Raw genomic sequence first — 17,574 nt, forward strand, 5'->3', positions numbered from 1 at the left:
CACCAAAAGTGACAACTGAGACTACACAGCTTAAAACAAGACCCAGTGCTTGCAAAGAATCAGGGCTGTGACCATGTAAACATTGCAAATGGTTAGAAATAAGCTATTGAGATATTGTTCTGTATTTTAAACTACTGTGCCATATTTTAACTTTCACTTCATTTAATTTACATTGCAAACCTACAGTTGCTAATATGTGTCAACAAAGGTTAAGCATTTTTCTTTTATTGTTATCAAGCTGTATAAGAATTGAGTTAAGTCCGATTGGGGAATATATTTTATATAAAACTAAGAGAAGCACGAGAACATTTGATTATTGGGCACAGACGTTAGGTCACAATATCACGCACACAAAAACTAAATCAGCAAAAATGAATTCTTTCATGTTTAATTCATAATATTATTGTGCTGATTTTACAGACTGAACTGAGATTACATAAAAACACAAACAGCTAATATAAAATGATGAAATTCAGTGAGGTCCTGGCCAGCTTGATCTCCACTCTGGCGAGTCTGAGTTACGCACAGCTGCTGGAAGTTTATTGACTTTCTCCTTATTGTTTGGACAGACATCTTTACTCAAAACCACTTTTAGAGCCTCCTGCTCTGTAAAGCCAAAAGATAAAAACCAACATAAGCACATCTGTCAAACCACAATCACTGAACAATCTGTTATAAAGCTAAAACATCAAAATAAATAAATAAATAAATAAATAAATAAATAAATAAATAAATAAATAAAATAAACTGGTGCTAACCCCTTTTAGGTAAAATTCTGTGTAACTGCTCCAGCTCCTGGGGTGTCAGAGACTTCATCACAGATGTGACAGTATTGACTGGCTTTCCGAAAAAATGGTCATAGGTTGTTACATTAGCACGATTCTTCTGAATCTGCAAGTTTCTTGGTACAACAGTGGGAACTGTAACATAGACAATCACCATCTAATACACTGCAAATCACCAGAGCTGCTGTTTACATGCATCTTCTATAGTTTTTGAGTAGACAGTACCTATACCGGGGCAGGTCACATTTGGATCTGTTTTGCAACAGCGAGAAACACTGACCATGAGTTCAGATTTTTGGTTTGGCTGGCGATAATTGGCCCTCATCACAGTGTCAGTAGAGAGTGATATGCGGTGCCTGTTGTGCATAGGTGCAAACCATCTGGCTGCTTTTTCAGTGTCATTGTACTCTGTCAAGAAGAAAATACCATGACAAAATGAAAATGAATGGCAAATGGAAAATGAACTGTAGAGAGAAATGTCATGAAATGTTATGACATCTGGATGTGTGTGCACAGATGTAGTCAGCCATTCTGACAAGTTCTCGTACATGAGATTGACTGAAAATTGTGTACCTTGAGGTGTACCCATGAAGTCACATTTGTAAGTGGAGAGGTACTGTGCGGTTAGGGCCTTACGGATCTCACCCTCAGAAGGGAGGCATTTCAAAGGGAATGCAATATGGTCAGAGTTTCTTGCAACATCCCTTGGCAGCCTCCACATCATGAAAGACTTGGGGGAAAATAGCTTAATTTAAAGGTTACAATACACTGTGAAAGGTCAAGCATGCCATTTCACTATAAATGTAAAAACTGAGGGTTGGTGCCAACCTTGCTGGGATGCGGGTTATTTCTCCTCTGCCCTGAGGCTGTTCCTGTACGAATGCATTCAGGTTTACAGGCAGGCTTCCAGCTAAAGTCCTTACTGTATATACTTGAACCAAAAGGTCCAGACTGTGAATATGAGTCTATCAATGACGTTGACAGGGGCTTCCTACATAAGTACCAGCACAGACACATAATTACACACACAACCATGCATAATGTGTATGCTTATTTAGAGCCTCATAAGTCCATGATTTTACTTACAGGAAAATATCTGCAGCTGAACTTGGCTGGTAGACGAATTGCCTTTTGTGAGTTGTTTCATATGGATCCCACCACTGTTTCCCCCCTGGAAAAAATACTACTATACTGTAACTACTTTTTTAAGTATTTCAATCACTGTAGACATGGCACATCTAAAGCTGAGTTCAAATTAAACTTTTTGATCTACATAGTAACGACAGTATAACAAAGGCTACTGTATACCTCTGTAATGTAACTGTGCTTAAAATAAATGTTACTTTTTGATCCATTAAAATGTAGACTTGTACTAAAAAATGAATCTGTACTTCTAAGTTCTGTTGTTCTCTGTAATTTTAATATTATCCAGATTTTGCTTGAAATATTAACATGGACTTGGACAAAAATCACATAAAACAAAAGCATACTGGAAAATTTACTGTTAGTCAATTTGGTCAAAATTGCCACGTAAAACATGAGTAGTAATTGGTGCATCTTTTTAATAAGAGAGTATAAAATGGGATATTGTGACTGTGGTGCATGTGCTTGTATTATAAGGATTTGTTAGAGGTGCCTTATATACACTGAACAAAAATATAAACGCAACACTTTTGTTTTTGCTCCCATTCCCCATGGGATGGACGTAGAGACCTAAAATTCATTCCAGATACACAATATAACCATCCCTCCCAAACAGTGGTCACAAATCAGTCCAAATGTGTGGTAGTGGGCACATCTGCTATATTGAGATAATCCATCCCACCTCACAGGTGTGCCACATCAGGATGCTGATCTGACATCATGAGTAGTGCACAGGTGTACCTCAGACTGCCCACAACAAAAGGCCACCCTGGAATGTGCAGTTTTTTGCGCTATTGGGGGTCTGGGGACCCAGAACCGGTCAGTATCTGGTGTGACCACCATTTGCCTCAGTGCAACACATCGTCGCATGGAGTCTATCAGATTGTCAATTGTGGCCTGTGGAATGTTGGTCCACTCCACTTCAATGGCTGTGTGAGGTTGTTGGATATTCGTGGGAACTGGTACACGCTGTCGTATACGCCGGTCAAGCACATCCCGAACATGTTCAATGGGTGACATGTCCGGTGAGTATGCTGGCCATGCAAGAACTGGGACATTCTCAGCTGCCATCTGCCCTGAACAATGTGAACCATGATTCATCCGTGAAGCGCACACCTCTCCAACGTGCCAGACGCCATCGAATGTGAGCATTTGCCCACACAAGTCTGTTACGGCGACGAGCTGGAGTCAGGTCAAGACCCCAATGAGGACGACGGGCATGCAGTTGAGCATCCCTGAGACGGTTTCTGACAGTTTGTGCAGAAATTGTTTGGTTGTGCAAACCAATTGTTCCAGCAGCTGTCTGGGTGGCTGGTCTCAGACGATCTTGGAGGTGAACCTGCTGGATGTGGAGGTCCTGGGCTGGTGTGGTTACACGAGGTCTGCGGTTGTGAGGCCGGTTGGATGTGCTGCCATATTCTCGGAAACGCCTGTGGAGACGGCTTATGGTTGAGAAATGAACATTCAATGCACGGGCGACAGATCTGGTTGACATTCCTGCTGTCAGCATGCCAATTGCACGCTCCCTCATTGCTTGTGGCATCTGTGGCATTTTGCTGTGAGACAAAACTGCATATTCCAGGGTGGCCTTTTGTTGTGGGCAGTCTGAGGTACACCTGTGCACTACTCATGATGTCAGATCAGCATCCTGATGTGGCACACCTGTGAGGTGGGATGGATTATTTCAATATAGCAGATGTGCCCACTACCACACATTTGGACTGATTTGTGACCACTGTTTGGGAGGGATGGTTATATTGTGTATCTGGAATGAATTTTAGGTCTCTACGTCCATCCCATGGGGAATGGGAGCAGTAACAAAGGTGTTGCGTTTATATTTTTGTTCAGTGTATATAGTAACAGACATATAAGGTGCCTTATATGCAATGTTCTCTCTAATTTTTCATGTGTCTGAGCGAACGCACAAACTCCCTGAGCGATCCCTTGGACCACTGTGAGCAACAGTAGACGTGTGCACTGTGGTCACGCCAGCATCGAATCCATCCAAGTTACATGGTTTATTAAAATAATCAAATTACAGCATTTGCATTTATGTTAGACTCCTTTTAACTGCTTTATCCCACTTACAATGAAAATGTAAAAACATCTTGTTCATGACCTGTGTAGTATGTTAACACTATTGGAAGTAAAAATAACTTGAACTCCAATTTTGAAAACAAAACTTTCTTTTTTTTTTTTTTTTAATAAAGCGGACTATGAGTCTGTGGTCTGGGAGAGAGTCCTGTAACTCTCTGTCTGCAAAATAAAGTATACAAAGATCAATGTTGGGTAATTAATTATATAGTTACTTCTTTAAAAAGTTACTGAGTTTTGCAAACAACAAAGTTTTTTGCAGCTGTTTACCTAAAAATGCTGCCAAGGCGTTTTTTAAATAAACATTTCAAAATATTTACAGAACAACCAGCTGTTCTGCATCAAATTTGATGCCACACAAATTATTTGTGCTACTCCAAAAAATCATTTCTGTCCACTGTGAGATAAAGGAGAACATCAAAAGCCTGATACCTGCAGGCCTGACAACAGGAGATGTATCACTGCTGTAACACCTGTAACATTCAGCAGTCGCCTCATTGTTCTGACGCACACAACAAAACTATTGACTACACTACACACTAACTACACAAAATTTGCTCTAAACGTTGCAAATCTCTGGCATTTCAAAACCGCCGTCACTCCTAAAACTTCCTGGAGTGCTTTCAAGCGTTTTCCTTATATGTTTTTACCGTTCCTTCCCGCAGTAAATATAAACAACGATAGTAATCCAGAAGAAAACCAAACATTGCATATATTTTTATCATAACTCTGGTTTTACGTGGCCTATCAACACAATTTAAAAACTGGTATAAAGTCCACACTTTTTCCGTCAATTGTTCCTTCTGTCCTGCTCACATCTCCAATGGTTGTACACGTTGTCATTAACGTGGCTTCACTCCACAACAGCCACGCGGCGCCGCTTTTCTAGCTAAAACACCGGTGTCGGCACATAAGGACGCTGTCATAGCCTATCAACGACGTTGATTAGCTGTGCATTTACGTGAATGTGAATTGCGTGATTGGCTGGACTATGGGATAAGGTGGCATCGTTCTAATCCCATACTGGAGCCGCCAGTCACTTATTGACTAACACTTCAAAACAGAATTGTCAAAGTTTTAATTTTAATTTCAATTCAGGTTAGATTTTTTTTTTGTGCGCAACGCAGATTTTTTCTGCGCAGGGACCGTGCCATCAGTGCGCAATTGCGCACGCATGCAGTTTAGAGGGAACATTGCATATGTCTGCTATAGGTGATAGTGGGCAAAACAATTCCTAACTTCTCAAATCTTATAATCTGACAAATACTCATATTACAACCACAAACAACTAAAAATAACACCCCAAAATAATAAAAACTAAACATTTTAAAACAAGAAAAAACAAAACATAAAAAAGCAGATAAGTAAGTTTAAAAAACACAAAACTGGTATAACATGTACGTTAATTAAACAAAACCTTTTGATGTTACAATAACATGCAAAATAAATGCAAGAAAACATTTTAAGTTCCATACTGGGTTTCTTTTTGTGTTTACCTATCCTTGGTTTAACATTACCTTGTGTTGCCATTGGTGACTGGTGGTTTGTTCTAGCATCTCCTCTTATAGCTGATTTCAGTGTACTTAAATCCATTTAATTTTTAGATGAAAAGTTACTTCATTGGTATCCTGATGAAAAGCATATGCTGACAATTCCTGTGAGTATTAAAATTAGAGCATTATACGTACACAAGCTTTATCTACACAGTGTCAAAGCTGATCCAAGCAGGATGTAGTATGCACTGTGGTTATGGAGACCTACAACATTTAAACAGAAGCACAGCAGGGGAGATGTTGAATTAAAAATTTAGCATTGTTACAGGCGCCTTATATGTCTGTTACTGGTGATAGTGGGTAGTAACTAAGTACATTTGGGTATATTTTTCGGTAATCAATATTCAACTCATCAACAATTCAAAGAGAAATAACTTACAGCAATAGATTTAATAGTTCCTGAACATTTTATAAATAAAAAACATTAAAAGAGAAATGGGCAATTCTTCTGTACTGCACTTCTTTCAACTGTATTACACATCTTTTAACTGTATAAACTAAACTTTAGATAATATCATGATTTGTTTTTTCTAAAAATAGTACATGACATAAAATAAGATATTTCATAGTTGCAGGAGGTAAACATTTAACATTTTGGCTTTGTTCATCCATCCTTGTCCACACAAAAAATGGACTTCAGAAGTTTTTACTATTAGAAGTCACCTCAAAGCTTTGCTATTATTACTTTTGCTGCTGCTAAAAATGATAACACTACATTCCCTAACTTAAAAGTGAGTGCTTCCTAAACCTAATAACTAGTTTGACCACTTTTGGCAGCAATGACTATAGTATATACAATCAAGCATTTGTGATAACTGGCAATGAGTCTTGGGATTGCTTTAATTTAGGCCCAGTGAAGGATTTTAAAACATGAATGACCTGTTTAAGGCCACGCAAAAGCATTTCAATTGGATTTAACCTCGGTCTCTGAGTGGGCCGCTCTAAAACCATCCTTTTATTTATTATTTTTTGAGACATTCAGAGACTTAGTCTTGTGCATAACCAAACTGTACTTCACAGCTTTGGGTCACAAACTGATGGCCGGATATTATTCTTCAGGATTTTCTGATAGAAAGCAGAATTCATGGTTCCATCAGTTTCGACAAGAACCTGAAGCAGTATAGCATCCTGAAATCATCACACTAGCACCACCATGTCTGACTGCTGGTATGATGTCCTTTTTATGAAATGCTATGCTAGTTTAATGCAAGGCTTCCAAAAAGTTGTACTTATGTCCCATCAGTCCACAGAATATTTTCTCAAAAGTTTTGGGATGTTCTTTGGAGGATGTTTTTTGGCAAATGCAAGACAAGCCTATGTATTCTTGTTGATCAGCAGTAAACTCACCCATGGATGCTACTTTTTTCCCAGTCTCTTTCTTATTGTTGAATTATGAACACTGACCTTATTGGCACATTCCAGTTACCTCATACGTTGGGTGACAGAACTCAGGAGGGCTGTTACTCCCGAGTTAAAATAAATATAAAGAAAAACAGGATTTGATTTGCTTCTCAACAAGGAAGAGCCATTCCTGTGTCGCAAACAATACAGCATAATACTTGCTTTTTGTAATATGCTGTATTTGTATTATGCACAGCTGCAGGTTGGTGGAGCTGGTACTTTCAGAAAAGAAAATTGGAGTCGAAGGGACATTCCAGACCAACAAAAAAAACATCTTAAGGCAACTGTTGTTGTAATTAAATATTTTTTTTCTAAATTCAGTATTTAATTTTTTAGATTGTTTAAAATTGGCTGTGTTTCTCCAAAGACAATGTCTCCAAAAGAGAAAGGCAAGTTTGAAGACATGGCCAAGCAAGACAAGTTGTGTTATGAGCGGGAAATGAAGAATTACGTGCCTCCCAAGGGCCAGAAGAAGAAGCGATTCAAGGACCCCAATGCCCCCAAGAGACCACCGTATGTGCCATAATCTACACTTTCTCATTTTCTTTCAGACTGTAGGGGTATTTTGAGCAATTAAACGGCAACGTTTTTGGTTTTTTTCCGTTTCCTTCTTTTCCCCCCACAGGTCTGCATTTTTCCTCTTCTGTGCAGATTTTCGCCCAAAAATAAAAAGTGAAAATCCAGGCCTTTCCATTGGGGACACAGCAAAGAAGTTGGGAGAGATGTGGAACAGCTCATCTGCGGAAGAAAAGCAGCCATATGAGAAGAAGGCTGCCAAGTTGAAGGAGAAATATGACAAGGTGATAATCCAAAATGACATGGAAGTTAAACTTGTTGATTTGATAGAAAAATGTTATTGTCTGTGGAGCATGGAAAAGAGCCTATCTCTCTGTTACAGGATATTGTGATAAGGTGATAATCCAAAATGATTATCACCTTGTCATATTTTCCCCCCACAGGTCTGCATTTTTCCTCTTCTGTGCAGATTTTCGCCCAAAAATAAAAAGTTAATTAATTGAACTGAAATAAATATAACAATTGCAACTGGGAACTTGGAAATTCCGACTTAATCTGAAATGCAGGATAACTGAGGGAAGTGAGACTGCGAGTTTTTTTTAGATATTGCTCTGGGTTCTTTTATGACCTCATGGACGAGTTGTTAATCCACTCTTTTGAGTCATTTTAGTAGGCTGGAAAATCCTGGGAAGGTTTCCTGTACAAAGTTGTTGCATGATGTGCTTTTTGAGATCTTTTAAGACCACTAGTGGTGTGCGGATCGATACTGAAATATCGATTCTTCTGATACCAGTAAGTTATGTTGTAGAATCGATTCTCATATTAAAATATCGATATTTTAGTACTTTGGGGTAAATTTGTAGTTTATCATTAAAAGGAACACAGTAGAAAGAAACTATATCATTTGGATCGTCTAAATTGGAAGGAACTACTTCCTCTTACGCCCTCCATAGTCATATGTGAAACACGGCTGTACATGATACTACATGTTACATGATGATGTGTTTCCCTCTTTATGCACTGAAGCTGGCACGTTCCCTGAGTTTTTCCAGCAAGATGGTGCACCACCACATTATGGGTGCCAGGTCCGAGCATTCCTAGATGAAGTTTCCTGAAAAGTGGATTGGTCGTCGTAGGCCAGTTGAATGGCCCCCAAGGTCTCCCGATCTGACCCCCTTAGACTTTTATCTTTGGAGTCATCTGAAGGCAATTGTCTATGGTGTGAAGATACGAGATGTGCAGCACCTAAAACTACGGATACTGGATACCTGTGCTGGCATTTCTCCTTCGGTGTTGCTATCAGTGTGTGATGAGTGGGAGAAGAGGGTTGCATTGACAATCCAACACAATGGGCAGCACATTGAACACATTTTATAAGTGGTCAGAAACTTGTAAATAACTCATGAAAGAATAAAGTTACGTTGAAACCAAGCACACCATTGTTTTTCTTGTGACATTACCAATAAGTCTGATGTGTCACATGGCCCTCTTCCTATTGAAAAAACAAAAGTTGTATCTAAGATGGCTGACTTCTAAATGGCCACCATGGTCACCACCAATCTTGAGGAGTTTGCCCCCTCACATATACTAATGTGCCACAAACAGGACTTTAATATCACCAACCATTCCCATTTTATTACGTTGTATCCATATAAATGGCCCACCCTGTATAAATGTGTGGCAGCCCCTTGGCGTACGCACTCACAACAATGGCAGAGTGTTAACGGAGTCATGTGTGGACGTATTTTACATCCACAAACAGCCAAGACGCGGTTTGCGATACATGTGGCAAGACAGTGAGGTGTTGTGGCAACACCACTAACCTCGTCAAACACCTCAGAGTAAATCATATCACATAATATGATGAGCTTATGTTGAGGTGAACTGAAGAGGAGGAGAGGGACAGGTGCTGATAGGGCGAGACAGACGTATCTCGCGGAGTCCTTTAGTGTTACAGGCAGGCAACATGCTCAAATAGAGCACAACTTCAAGTTTTTTTTTTATTTCTATATGATAATTCTGCATTATTAAGCAATAAGAACAAGTAGTCTAATGTTCTGTAATCATTATGAAGCTATATTATTATATTATTATTACAATTACATAATACAATTATATATTGTATTATGAAATACAATGAAACATTAAGTTTTCGTACAAAGTATTGGTATCGGATCAGTATCTTCGATACCACCCTGGATTTTACTTGGTATCGGATCGGAAAAGAAATCAGTGGAATCGCACATCACTAAAGACCACTTCATTTTGTCAAAACCTAATTAAGTGCTTTCCATAGCCAGTGAAATTGAACTCCGCTTTTCAAAAAATGTGTTAAATCATACCTAATTCATTAATATTTAATAATAATTAATATTTCGCTGGATAAATGAAACTATCATTTAAAATTTTTTTAATTTATTCTTGTCTAATATTAAAACTTGCTTTAACATGTACATGTGGTAAAATAGACAATAAATAAATCAGAACGGGGACAAACACACTTTCTCAAAGCAGTGTGTTACGTAAACGATATGATTCGCTGATAATGCTCCTTTAAGGTAAGCTTAGGAGTAACTTCAAATTGCTAGTCTTTCCTTTTTGTTTTTTACTAATGGGCTCTGCATTTCTTTCCGTTTGTGTTTCCCTGCAGTTAAACTCACTGGCATTCAAGCCGAGCGCCATCACACCGCCGTGTTTTGAACAACCAACCGTTCAACAAGCAGGACTGACAGCGCGTGTCCAATAAGATACTCCAAGGAGTTGGCGGCAGCCAATGTCCGACAGCCGGTGCCCAACACACAGAATAAACACAGACGGATTCTCGCAGCCGAAAGACCGCGCACTGACGGTGCTTTTCGTCCCATTGTTTGAGACGTACCGACGTGCGGCTGGCCTCATATAGCGCTGTAGGGGTAAGCACTATAAACGTAATCTTAAACAAAGCGAATAGTGTGCGGCTCTTATGAATGAAACGATGCTCTGGGATATGCTTTGCACAGTATACATTAACGTTGTACGTAGTTGGTTGCATGGCTGAGCTGAATGGGATGCTAACTCAGTATCACGCTCCTGGTGTTTAACGTTATCTTGCTAACTTGGCTAAGTAGTTACCGTACAGTGACATTCACCACGGCCATGAGTAATAACTAAAATAAAGTGGCCATTGGGTTAAAGGACAAGAGCCCTGATGGTCGAGTTAACTGTCTGCCACACTTCGCTTAACGTAACGTCCGCTGCTGTGGTGCGTGCTAAAGGTGGCTGGATGCTACCATAAAGGCTAGCACTAGCTGGCTGTTGAATGTAGGTTACTACCGTTGACTGGTGCTGAGGCAACCGGAGTACGGTGATACAGGCAGAGCATCATTCTCCGGCATTAGTACGACTTTCACTAAACTTTTAGTCGAATAATATTTAGCGTTTAGACAGGTGACAACAGTAACAGGCAAATTTGTTCTGAAGGACGTAAGGGGTGTTTGAAAAACGGGCAGCTAGCCATTGTTAGCAGTCTAATCAGCCATTTTCATAATCGTCTCCCGAGATGAGCACCGTGACATGCTAGCCTAGCTTGAAGGCTAACGCTGATAGCAAGAGGACACAAAGCAAGATGGCTAAAAGCTAATGAACAATCAAATGAGGTGGACGCTAATGTGTTCACGTAGAACCTTTAGCCGGTTAGCTTCACGTTATATTGTCGGAGTGCTAAAATTAAGCAGTACTATACTGTTTTTACTAGCTTGTATAGGTAAACGTTTGATCTAACGCGCCAGTAGAGTAATGTGTAGCTGATTGTAGTTTTAATAAATGCTAGCCTCTTCATACAATGGATCATCAGTCACCCCAGGCACCCTCCTCCCACCACCCAGTTTAAACAATAGATGTGAGGAACTGATGGAGTAGGAGGCAGACTATTGGCGAGGGCCATTCAGATTCTATTACTTACATTGCATGAAAGTGCTGGTATACTTTGAATTTAAAACTGTATTTTCTCTCCTTAAAATTTAGTAAGCCAAAATGGGGAAGGATCCAAAGAAGCCGAGGGGCAAAATGTCCTCATATGCCTACTTTGTGCAGACGTGCCGGGAGGAGCATAAGAAGAAACACCCTGATGCCAGTGTCAACTTCTCAGAGTTCTCCAAGAAATGCTCTGAGCGATGGAAGGTAAAAGGAATTATTCATAATATTAGATTTTATTTTCAGTTTTCTAAATTCAGTATTTTATTTTTTAGATTGTTTAAAACTGGCTGTGTTTCTCCAAAGACAATGTCTCCAAAAGAGAAAGGCAAGTTTGAAGACATGGCCAAGCAAGACAAGTTGCGTTATGAGCGGGAAATGAAGAATTACGTGCCTCCCAAGGGCCAGAAGAAGAAGCGATTCAAGGACCCCAATGCCCCCAAGAGACCACCGTATGTGCCATAATCTACACTTTCTCATTTTCTTTCAGACCATAGGGGTATTTTGAGCAATTAAACGGCAACGTTTTTGGTTTTTTCCCATTTCCTTCTTTTCCCCCCACAGGTCTGCATTTTTCCTCTTCTGTGCAGATTTTCGCCCAAAAATAAAAAGTGAAAATCCAGGCCTTTCCATTGGGGACACAGCAAAGAAGTTGGGAGAGATGTGGAACAGCTCATCTGCGGAAGAAAAGCAGCCATATGAGAAGAAGGCTGCCAAGTTGAAGGAGAAATATGACAAGGTGATAATCCAAAATGACATGGAAGTTAAACTTGTTGATTTGATAGAAAAATGTTATTGTCTGTGGAGCATGGAAAAGAGCCTATCTCTCTGTTACAGGATATTGTTGCTTACCGCACAAAGGGAAAAGTGGATTCAGGACCAGCTGCTGCAGCTGATGATGATGATGATGACAATGAAGAAGAAGAGGAGGAAGGAGAAGAAGAAGAGGAAGATGAGGATGATGATGATGAGTAGCTCACTTGGGGATGGGACCTGCAGTTTTGTTTATGCCATATATCCTTATATCTCAATTCACCATCTTGAAAAACCGAAGTCAGATTGACCAAGATCATGTGTATATTTAATGTTTTTAAGATGTACAGTGTTATTCTCCTTTTCTTTTTCTTTTGTTTTTTTTGTAAAGTCAACACTACATATCTTACGTTTGGAATTTTCTAGTGGTAGTACTTTATCCCTGCCATATTATGTAACAGTCTAGGAGGACTACAAATAAGTATGAAAGTAACTAGTCCTTAGGTGTTCCAACTCAAAAATGAGATTTCTGAGTTGCTAGTGTATTTTTGTTTATTTTGAAAAATATTTTTTTATGTGCTGTCCCAATGTCTTTTTATTGTTCTTTGAATACCACTCTAATATCAAATGCAGCTGTCGACATTCAAGAATGTCTTCAATAAAGGTCGTTTTTTTTTTTTTTTTTAACAAGTTTGTTTTTTTTTTTCCTCCTAATTTTAATCATCTCACAATATCTAAAAACTACCAAACTTCAAACTTCCATGTATTCTATATTCATTACATGCAAATAGGGCCCTTCAGTCCATCTGTAATTCTGTGTTGGGTGTTTCTCATCTTCCTCTTGGGTTCAGGTTTGTTAGCAGCCCAATAATGCGGTCAGCAAGCTATTTGATAGTTTTGGCGCTGTGGGAAGCTTCTAGGTCTTGCTGTAAAAGGAAATAAGAATCTCTATAAAGCCTGTCAGCAGTGGAAAGCAAGAAGTACTCTAAAATCTAGTGGTTCAGTATTAGGAATGCGGCAGTTGTAGCTCCTTTCCTAGTACTGAGCCACTAGATGTCCATGTGTGGTGGATCTTAATCCTCTGTCACCGGCCTCAGTTCTCTGTTTGCAAAGCTCTCCCAAGTTCCTGATTTGACTTACCTTGACAATCTTCTCTTTATATCACACTTCCCTTTTAGACAGATGTTTAAATACAGCAGTCTGCAAACAACTTGCCTTTTTCACAAATGAGACTTAACCTCTTGTGGAGGATAACCATCATTATCTGCAAAACTGTCAAGTCAGTAGTCCATTTTTTAAGTCTTGAATAATAAATGTACCTTTTTCAATCAAGTTCACAATACTAGTTAATCTATGAGTAATTCAGAGTTTGAGGCTTTTTATGTAAACAGATTGCTAATGGCACAAATGACTAAGGATAATTGACAAGTAATAATTCTTACTTACCAGTACTGGACTCATAGTATTATTAAACCAGAAGGTCAGATATTTGACAATAGCAAGTAATACGAACACAATTAAGGATATCACATTGTTCTATTGGAAAATAAACAAACTTTTATTGATTTTAACAATTTAAGAAAAAGATATTGCCTAATGGCTGTTATTTCCAAAGTGCTAAGGCATTCACATCCTCAGCAATGTTTTATAAACTCTCTGGAAAGTAAGAAACATCGATCATGCTACAGTAGTTTGAGCAACCTCAATCCAGAAGGTGGCGCCATGATATAAAAAACCTGTATGTGTATGTGTGTGTGTGGCATTAAAAAACTTTAAACTACACTTGTTTTGTCATGCGCACACAAGTGACAAGTCCATATAGGTTCTACAGAGTGTTTTTTTTTTTTTCAGGATGATAATGACTCCATCTGTAGGACACGGAGGATCACTGCCTGGTTTAAAGGGACAGCTGTTAGCAGTCACCCAAAAAATGATCAAAACACCAGATTAGGGAATTTCTTTTGTAGGAATAGTTTTTGCTTTCCTCCTGGGGAGTTCCAGAGGCTTGGATAATCAATGCAAAAAGCACAAGAAGATGCTCCACTACACAATATTATTATGGATGTCTTTTATTCCCAGCCAAGTACCAAATGAACATAAGAAAAGTACTCCTTCTCCGAGTGCTCTCTTTCCCAAGGCAGGGACCTTTTGTGATCCCTTGGTCGTATTGAGTTGCAATTCCCTGTAACTGGAGGCAAGCTCACAGGCACGGTGGCCTCACCATCACTTAGAGGGGGTTCACATGTCCATTCATCAGGCTTTTCTCAGTAGTGTTTTCCCTTGCAGTAACCGTTCTTAGAAGTGTTAGCGAATATGAATGAAACCTCTGTGTTCTCCTTTCAGTAGGTCTGACACACAAACAAGCTCAGTGTTCCTGCATGTAGTTAACATTAGGGTCACAACAGTTGTTTTTTATTGGAAGCAAGCATAAAGATGGTAAAAGCCCTGTTTCTTTAGAAAGAAGAGTTTAGTGAGTCCAGCAGCAACTGAATTTTGAATATTAAATAAAAAGTTAATAATTCAATATCAGTTGAAATGATTAAAAATGAATTACATTTGCTCTAAAAGATATTGCCTTGTAGTTGGCAAATGGTTTCTGTCTGTTTGACATTGCTCTACAGTATCATGTCAAGTCAGTTTTGAGACCTGTGATTCTGAATAGTTTTTTCCCCTTCTTTTCACTCCCTTTTTACCAATTGAATGAATGCCATTCTGTCTCTGAATGACCCCCCCCCCCCCCCCCCCCCCCCAATCTGATATGCAACAACAAAGTCTGCCTCTAGGCTACCTAACTGCAGGCAACTGTTCAGAGAGTCCATTTCATGCCTACGCTGAATAACCTCAATAGCAAAATCCATGTCGAGAATATAAAACATACTGATTCAGTAAACCATAGCTGGATATACTATTAATGCTTTTTACCTGGTAATTTTTCTTCAACCGTTTGCTTTTTTCACAAGCAAATAAATAGAAAAGAAAATGTAATCTGCTTCACTCTCAAGTCCCACGAAACTTTTTTTTCCTCCCCAGCTGCAGGATTTGCATAGAGTGATGTCAAAGAGGCGTGTCAGTCAGGATTACAAACTGAACAGATTGAGTAATCACCATGGATACAGCTTTAATACTTTACCATTTGTTGGGCTTGTGTGGGGGCTGCACAGTTATGGGATTTTACCTTTTAGTGCCACGTCTGTTTTGTGTGCTATTATTACTTGATTTTGTAACTATGGTCAACAAAGAGGTGCTGAAGAAGTAAACTTTATAATGGATTCTACCGGATGTAGGAGGAAATATATAATTATTATTATTCACTTTGTGGTAAGTTGGCCTGTTGGTTGATGTGTTTTGATAACTGGCTTCAAATTTTGTTTAGATGTCTATTTGTGTTTAAGGCTTCCAGCACATTTTACATATCTCCAATAATTTCATTACTTCAGAAGTTGACAATTTATGCTTGCTTCGAAACTGTGACTCCTTGCCTTCTTCAGGTGTTTATTACTACATCATCTCATAAACTTTCATCTGGAAATAGGGTGAATGTAAGTAGTGTGAGGGAGCTTGCAGATATCATACTAGGGCAGCATACGCTCCCCTCCTGGTATCCTTCGTCTGTTGATGCTGTGCTGGAGCATGGTGAAGTAAGCCTACACCCTCATAACAGATGGCAAACACAGATGGCTTTCTCCAAAACTGTTTACTCGTTTCAAGTGAAAGAAGACACACTACCAGGTTAGTCATCTTTCCCCATGTAAGCGCATATGCATGTTAGCTGAGAGATTCTTTTTTGAAATATTAATGTGTAACTTTGGGTCCCCATTTCAAATATACTTCAAATTATTCCATTTTGACATAACTTTGCTGCTCAATCCACCATTATTATTATTATTTATTATTTATTTATTTCCACTGTGTTCACAGGAACAATTGTGGGAAAAGTGGAAACACAGTTTGAGAGTCTCACAGCTATCACATACTCAGTTCAGGAGGATGACGGTGAGAACCTATTCCTTCTCAGCCCTTTCTCGGGGGAGTTCCTATTAACCCGCAGCCTGGATTTTGAAGCACAAAGGTTCTACATTCTCACAGTGGAGGCGCAGCAGGGGGATCTGCAGGTATCTGGTATCAGGGTGTATTTCAATTTGCTAGATGTGAATGACAACCTCCCTGTTTTCAGTCAAGATACCTTTTCTGCAGTGTTATTGGAGAACACAAACATTGGAACTTGTTTCCTGTCTCTGAATGTGTCAGATAAAGATGAGGGTAAGTGTGCAAAGTGAATATAAAATGTTACTACCATCATACGTTCAATGGATTTTACTTTCACCTTAACCCTTTTACACATAGTGATCACTACATTGGACAGCTATTCAAAGGCCGTTTTCTTGTATTTGTGTCAGTGTGTACTTGCACATAAACCATTACATTGGAAACTGATGTGTCACTCCATACCCTGCCACCCACTCCAAAGGTGATGTTGTCCACCTAAGTGGGCATTTAAAAGACAAGATGTTAAGAAAAAATGAAATTCAAAAATATTTTTTCATGCCTACAGATGAATAAGAAAACTTAAGAAAACAATCCTGATTGAGGTTGTCATAATTCATGCACGAAAGGGTTAAAGCAACATTTTCCTAATCTTCTGTTGTCCAATTTTGGTGAGCCAATGTGAATTTTAGCCTCAGTTTCCTGTTCTTAACTGACAGGAATGACGCTCAGTGTGGTCACCTGCTTTTGTAACCCATCTGCTTCAAAGTTTTGAAGTATGTAGAAGAGCAGAAGAAATGTTCTTCTAAATATTTTGGTAGTAGCAAGTGATTATTTAAGTTACAGTTGTCCTGCTGTCTCTGCTTGAAGCAGTCCAGCCATTCTCTTCTGACCTCTGGCATCAACAAGGCATTTTCTCTAACAGAACTGCCACACTGGACATTTTCTCTTTTTCAGACCATTCTCTGCAAACCTTAGAGATGGTCTCCAGATCCATCCAGCACTAACAGTCACACAACATTCAAAACCATTTAAATCACCTTTCTTTTGCCTTCTGACACTCAGTTTCAATTTCAGCAGTTTGTCACGACAATGTCTACATGCCTAAATGTGTTGCTGCAATGTGATTGGCTGATTCCTTTGTGTTAAAGAGCAGTTGAACAGCTGTACCTAACAAAATGGCCAATGACTGTACATTATATTACATAAAATATATAAATGAATCCTGCATTTGTAGTAATACAGGATACATTCTATCCGCATTGCATTATTATTATTATTATTTTATTGGAGCTGCTCCTCAAGCAAATGATTTATACATTCATCTAGTCAGTGGGGATCACACCCATAACCATCCCTGTATTTCACTGTTCAGATAAAGTTAATGAGAGGCT

The 17,574-nt window shown here is 39.1% G+C and overlaps 3 protein-coding genes across 4 annotated transcripts; 2 read left to right on the forward strand and 1 right to left on the reverse strand.

Moving 5' to 3' along the window:
• Positions 1-180: 180 nt before the first annotated feature.
• On the reverse strand, positions 181-1,802 carry tex26 (testis expressed 26). The gene is made up of 4 exons (XM_080289099.1): positions 1,614-1,802; positions 1,359-1,515; positions 1,011-1,193; positions 181-920 (listed from the first exon to the last, which is right to left on the reverse strand). Exons 1-4 carry the CDS (start codon positions 1,800-1,802, stop codon positions 754-756), a joined length of 696 nt encoding a protein of 231 aa, XP_080145225.1. The 3' UTR covers positions 181-753.
• Positions 1,803-7,331: 5,529 nt separating this feature from the next.
• Positions 7,332-7,899, forward strand: LOC113036525 (high mobility group protein B1-like). The gene is made up of 2 exons (XM_026192925.2): positions 7,332-7,489; positions 7,602-7,899. Exons 1-2 carry the CDS (start codon positions 7,347-7,349, stop codon positions 7,882-7,884), a joined length of 426 nt encoding a protein of 141 aa, XP_026048710.2. The 5' UTR covers positions 7,332-7,346; the 3' UTR covers positions 7,885-7,899.
• Positions 7,900-10,075: 2,176 nt separating this feature from the next.
• hmgb1b (high mobility group box 1b) lies at positions 10,076-12,883 on the forward strand. Of its 2 annotated transcripts, none has more exons than XM_026192303.2 (5): positions 10,076-10,404; positions 11,495-11,650; positions 11,750-11,895; positions 12,008-12,182; positions 12,281-12,883. In XM_026192303.2, exons 2-5 carry the CDS (start codon positions 11,504-11,506, stop codon positions 12,416-12,418), a joined length of 606 nt encoding a protein of 201 aa, XP_026048088.1. In that variant the 5' UTR covers positions 10,076-10,404; positions 11,495-11,503; the 3' UTR covers positions 12,419-12,883. The 2 variants fall into 2 exon arrangements, with proteins under 2 accessions (XP_026048088.1, XP_026048090.1); XM_026192305.2 differs by lacking the exon at positions 10,076-10,404 and adding an exon at positions 10,748-10,868.
• Positions 12,884-17,574: the final 4,691 nt, after the last annotated feature.

This window comes from Astatotilapia calliptera, chromosome 14 (assembly GCF_964374335.1).
Source record: "Astatotilapia calliptera chromosome 14, fAstCal68.1, whole genome shotgun sequence".
NCBI classification, from domain to species: domain Eukaryota; kingdom Metazoa; phylum Chordata; class Actinopteri; order Cichliformes; family Cichlidae; genus Astatotilapia; species Astatotilapia calliptera.

Coding starts and splice junctions, on each gene's coding strand:
- tex26 (XM_080289099.1), bottom strand. CDS start 1,802: ATGTGTCTGTGCTGGTACTTATGTAGGAAGCCCCTGTCAACGTCATTG. Junction 1,516..1,613: donor ATAACCCGCATCCCAGCAAG/GTTGGCACCAAC, acceptor TTTTCCCCCAAG/TCTTTCATGATGTGGAGGCT. Junction 1,194..1,358: donor CTTCATGGGTACACCTCAAG/GTACACAATTTT, acceptor TCTTCTTGACAG/AGTACAATGACACTGAAAAA.
- LOC113036525 (XM_026192925.2), top strand. CDS start 7,347: ATGTCTCCAAAAGAGAAAGGCAAGTTTGAAGACATGGCCAAGCAAGAC. Junction 7,490..7,601: donor AATGCCCCCAAGAGACCACC/GTATGTGCCATA, acceptor TTCCCCCCACAG/GTCTGCATTTTTCCTCTTCT.
- hmgb1b (XM_026192303.2), top strand. CDS start 11,504: ATGGGGAAGGATCCAAAGAAGCCGAGGGGCAAAATGTCCTCATATGCC. Junction 11,896..12,007: donor AATGCCCCCAAGAGACCACC/GTATGTGCCATA, acceptor TTCCCCCCACAG/GTCTGCATTTTTCCTCTTCT. Junction 12,183..12,280: donor TGAAGGAGAAATATGACAAG/GTGATAATCCAA, acceptor TCTCTGTTACAG/GATATTGTTGCTTACCGCAC.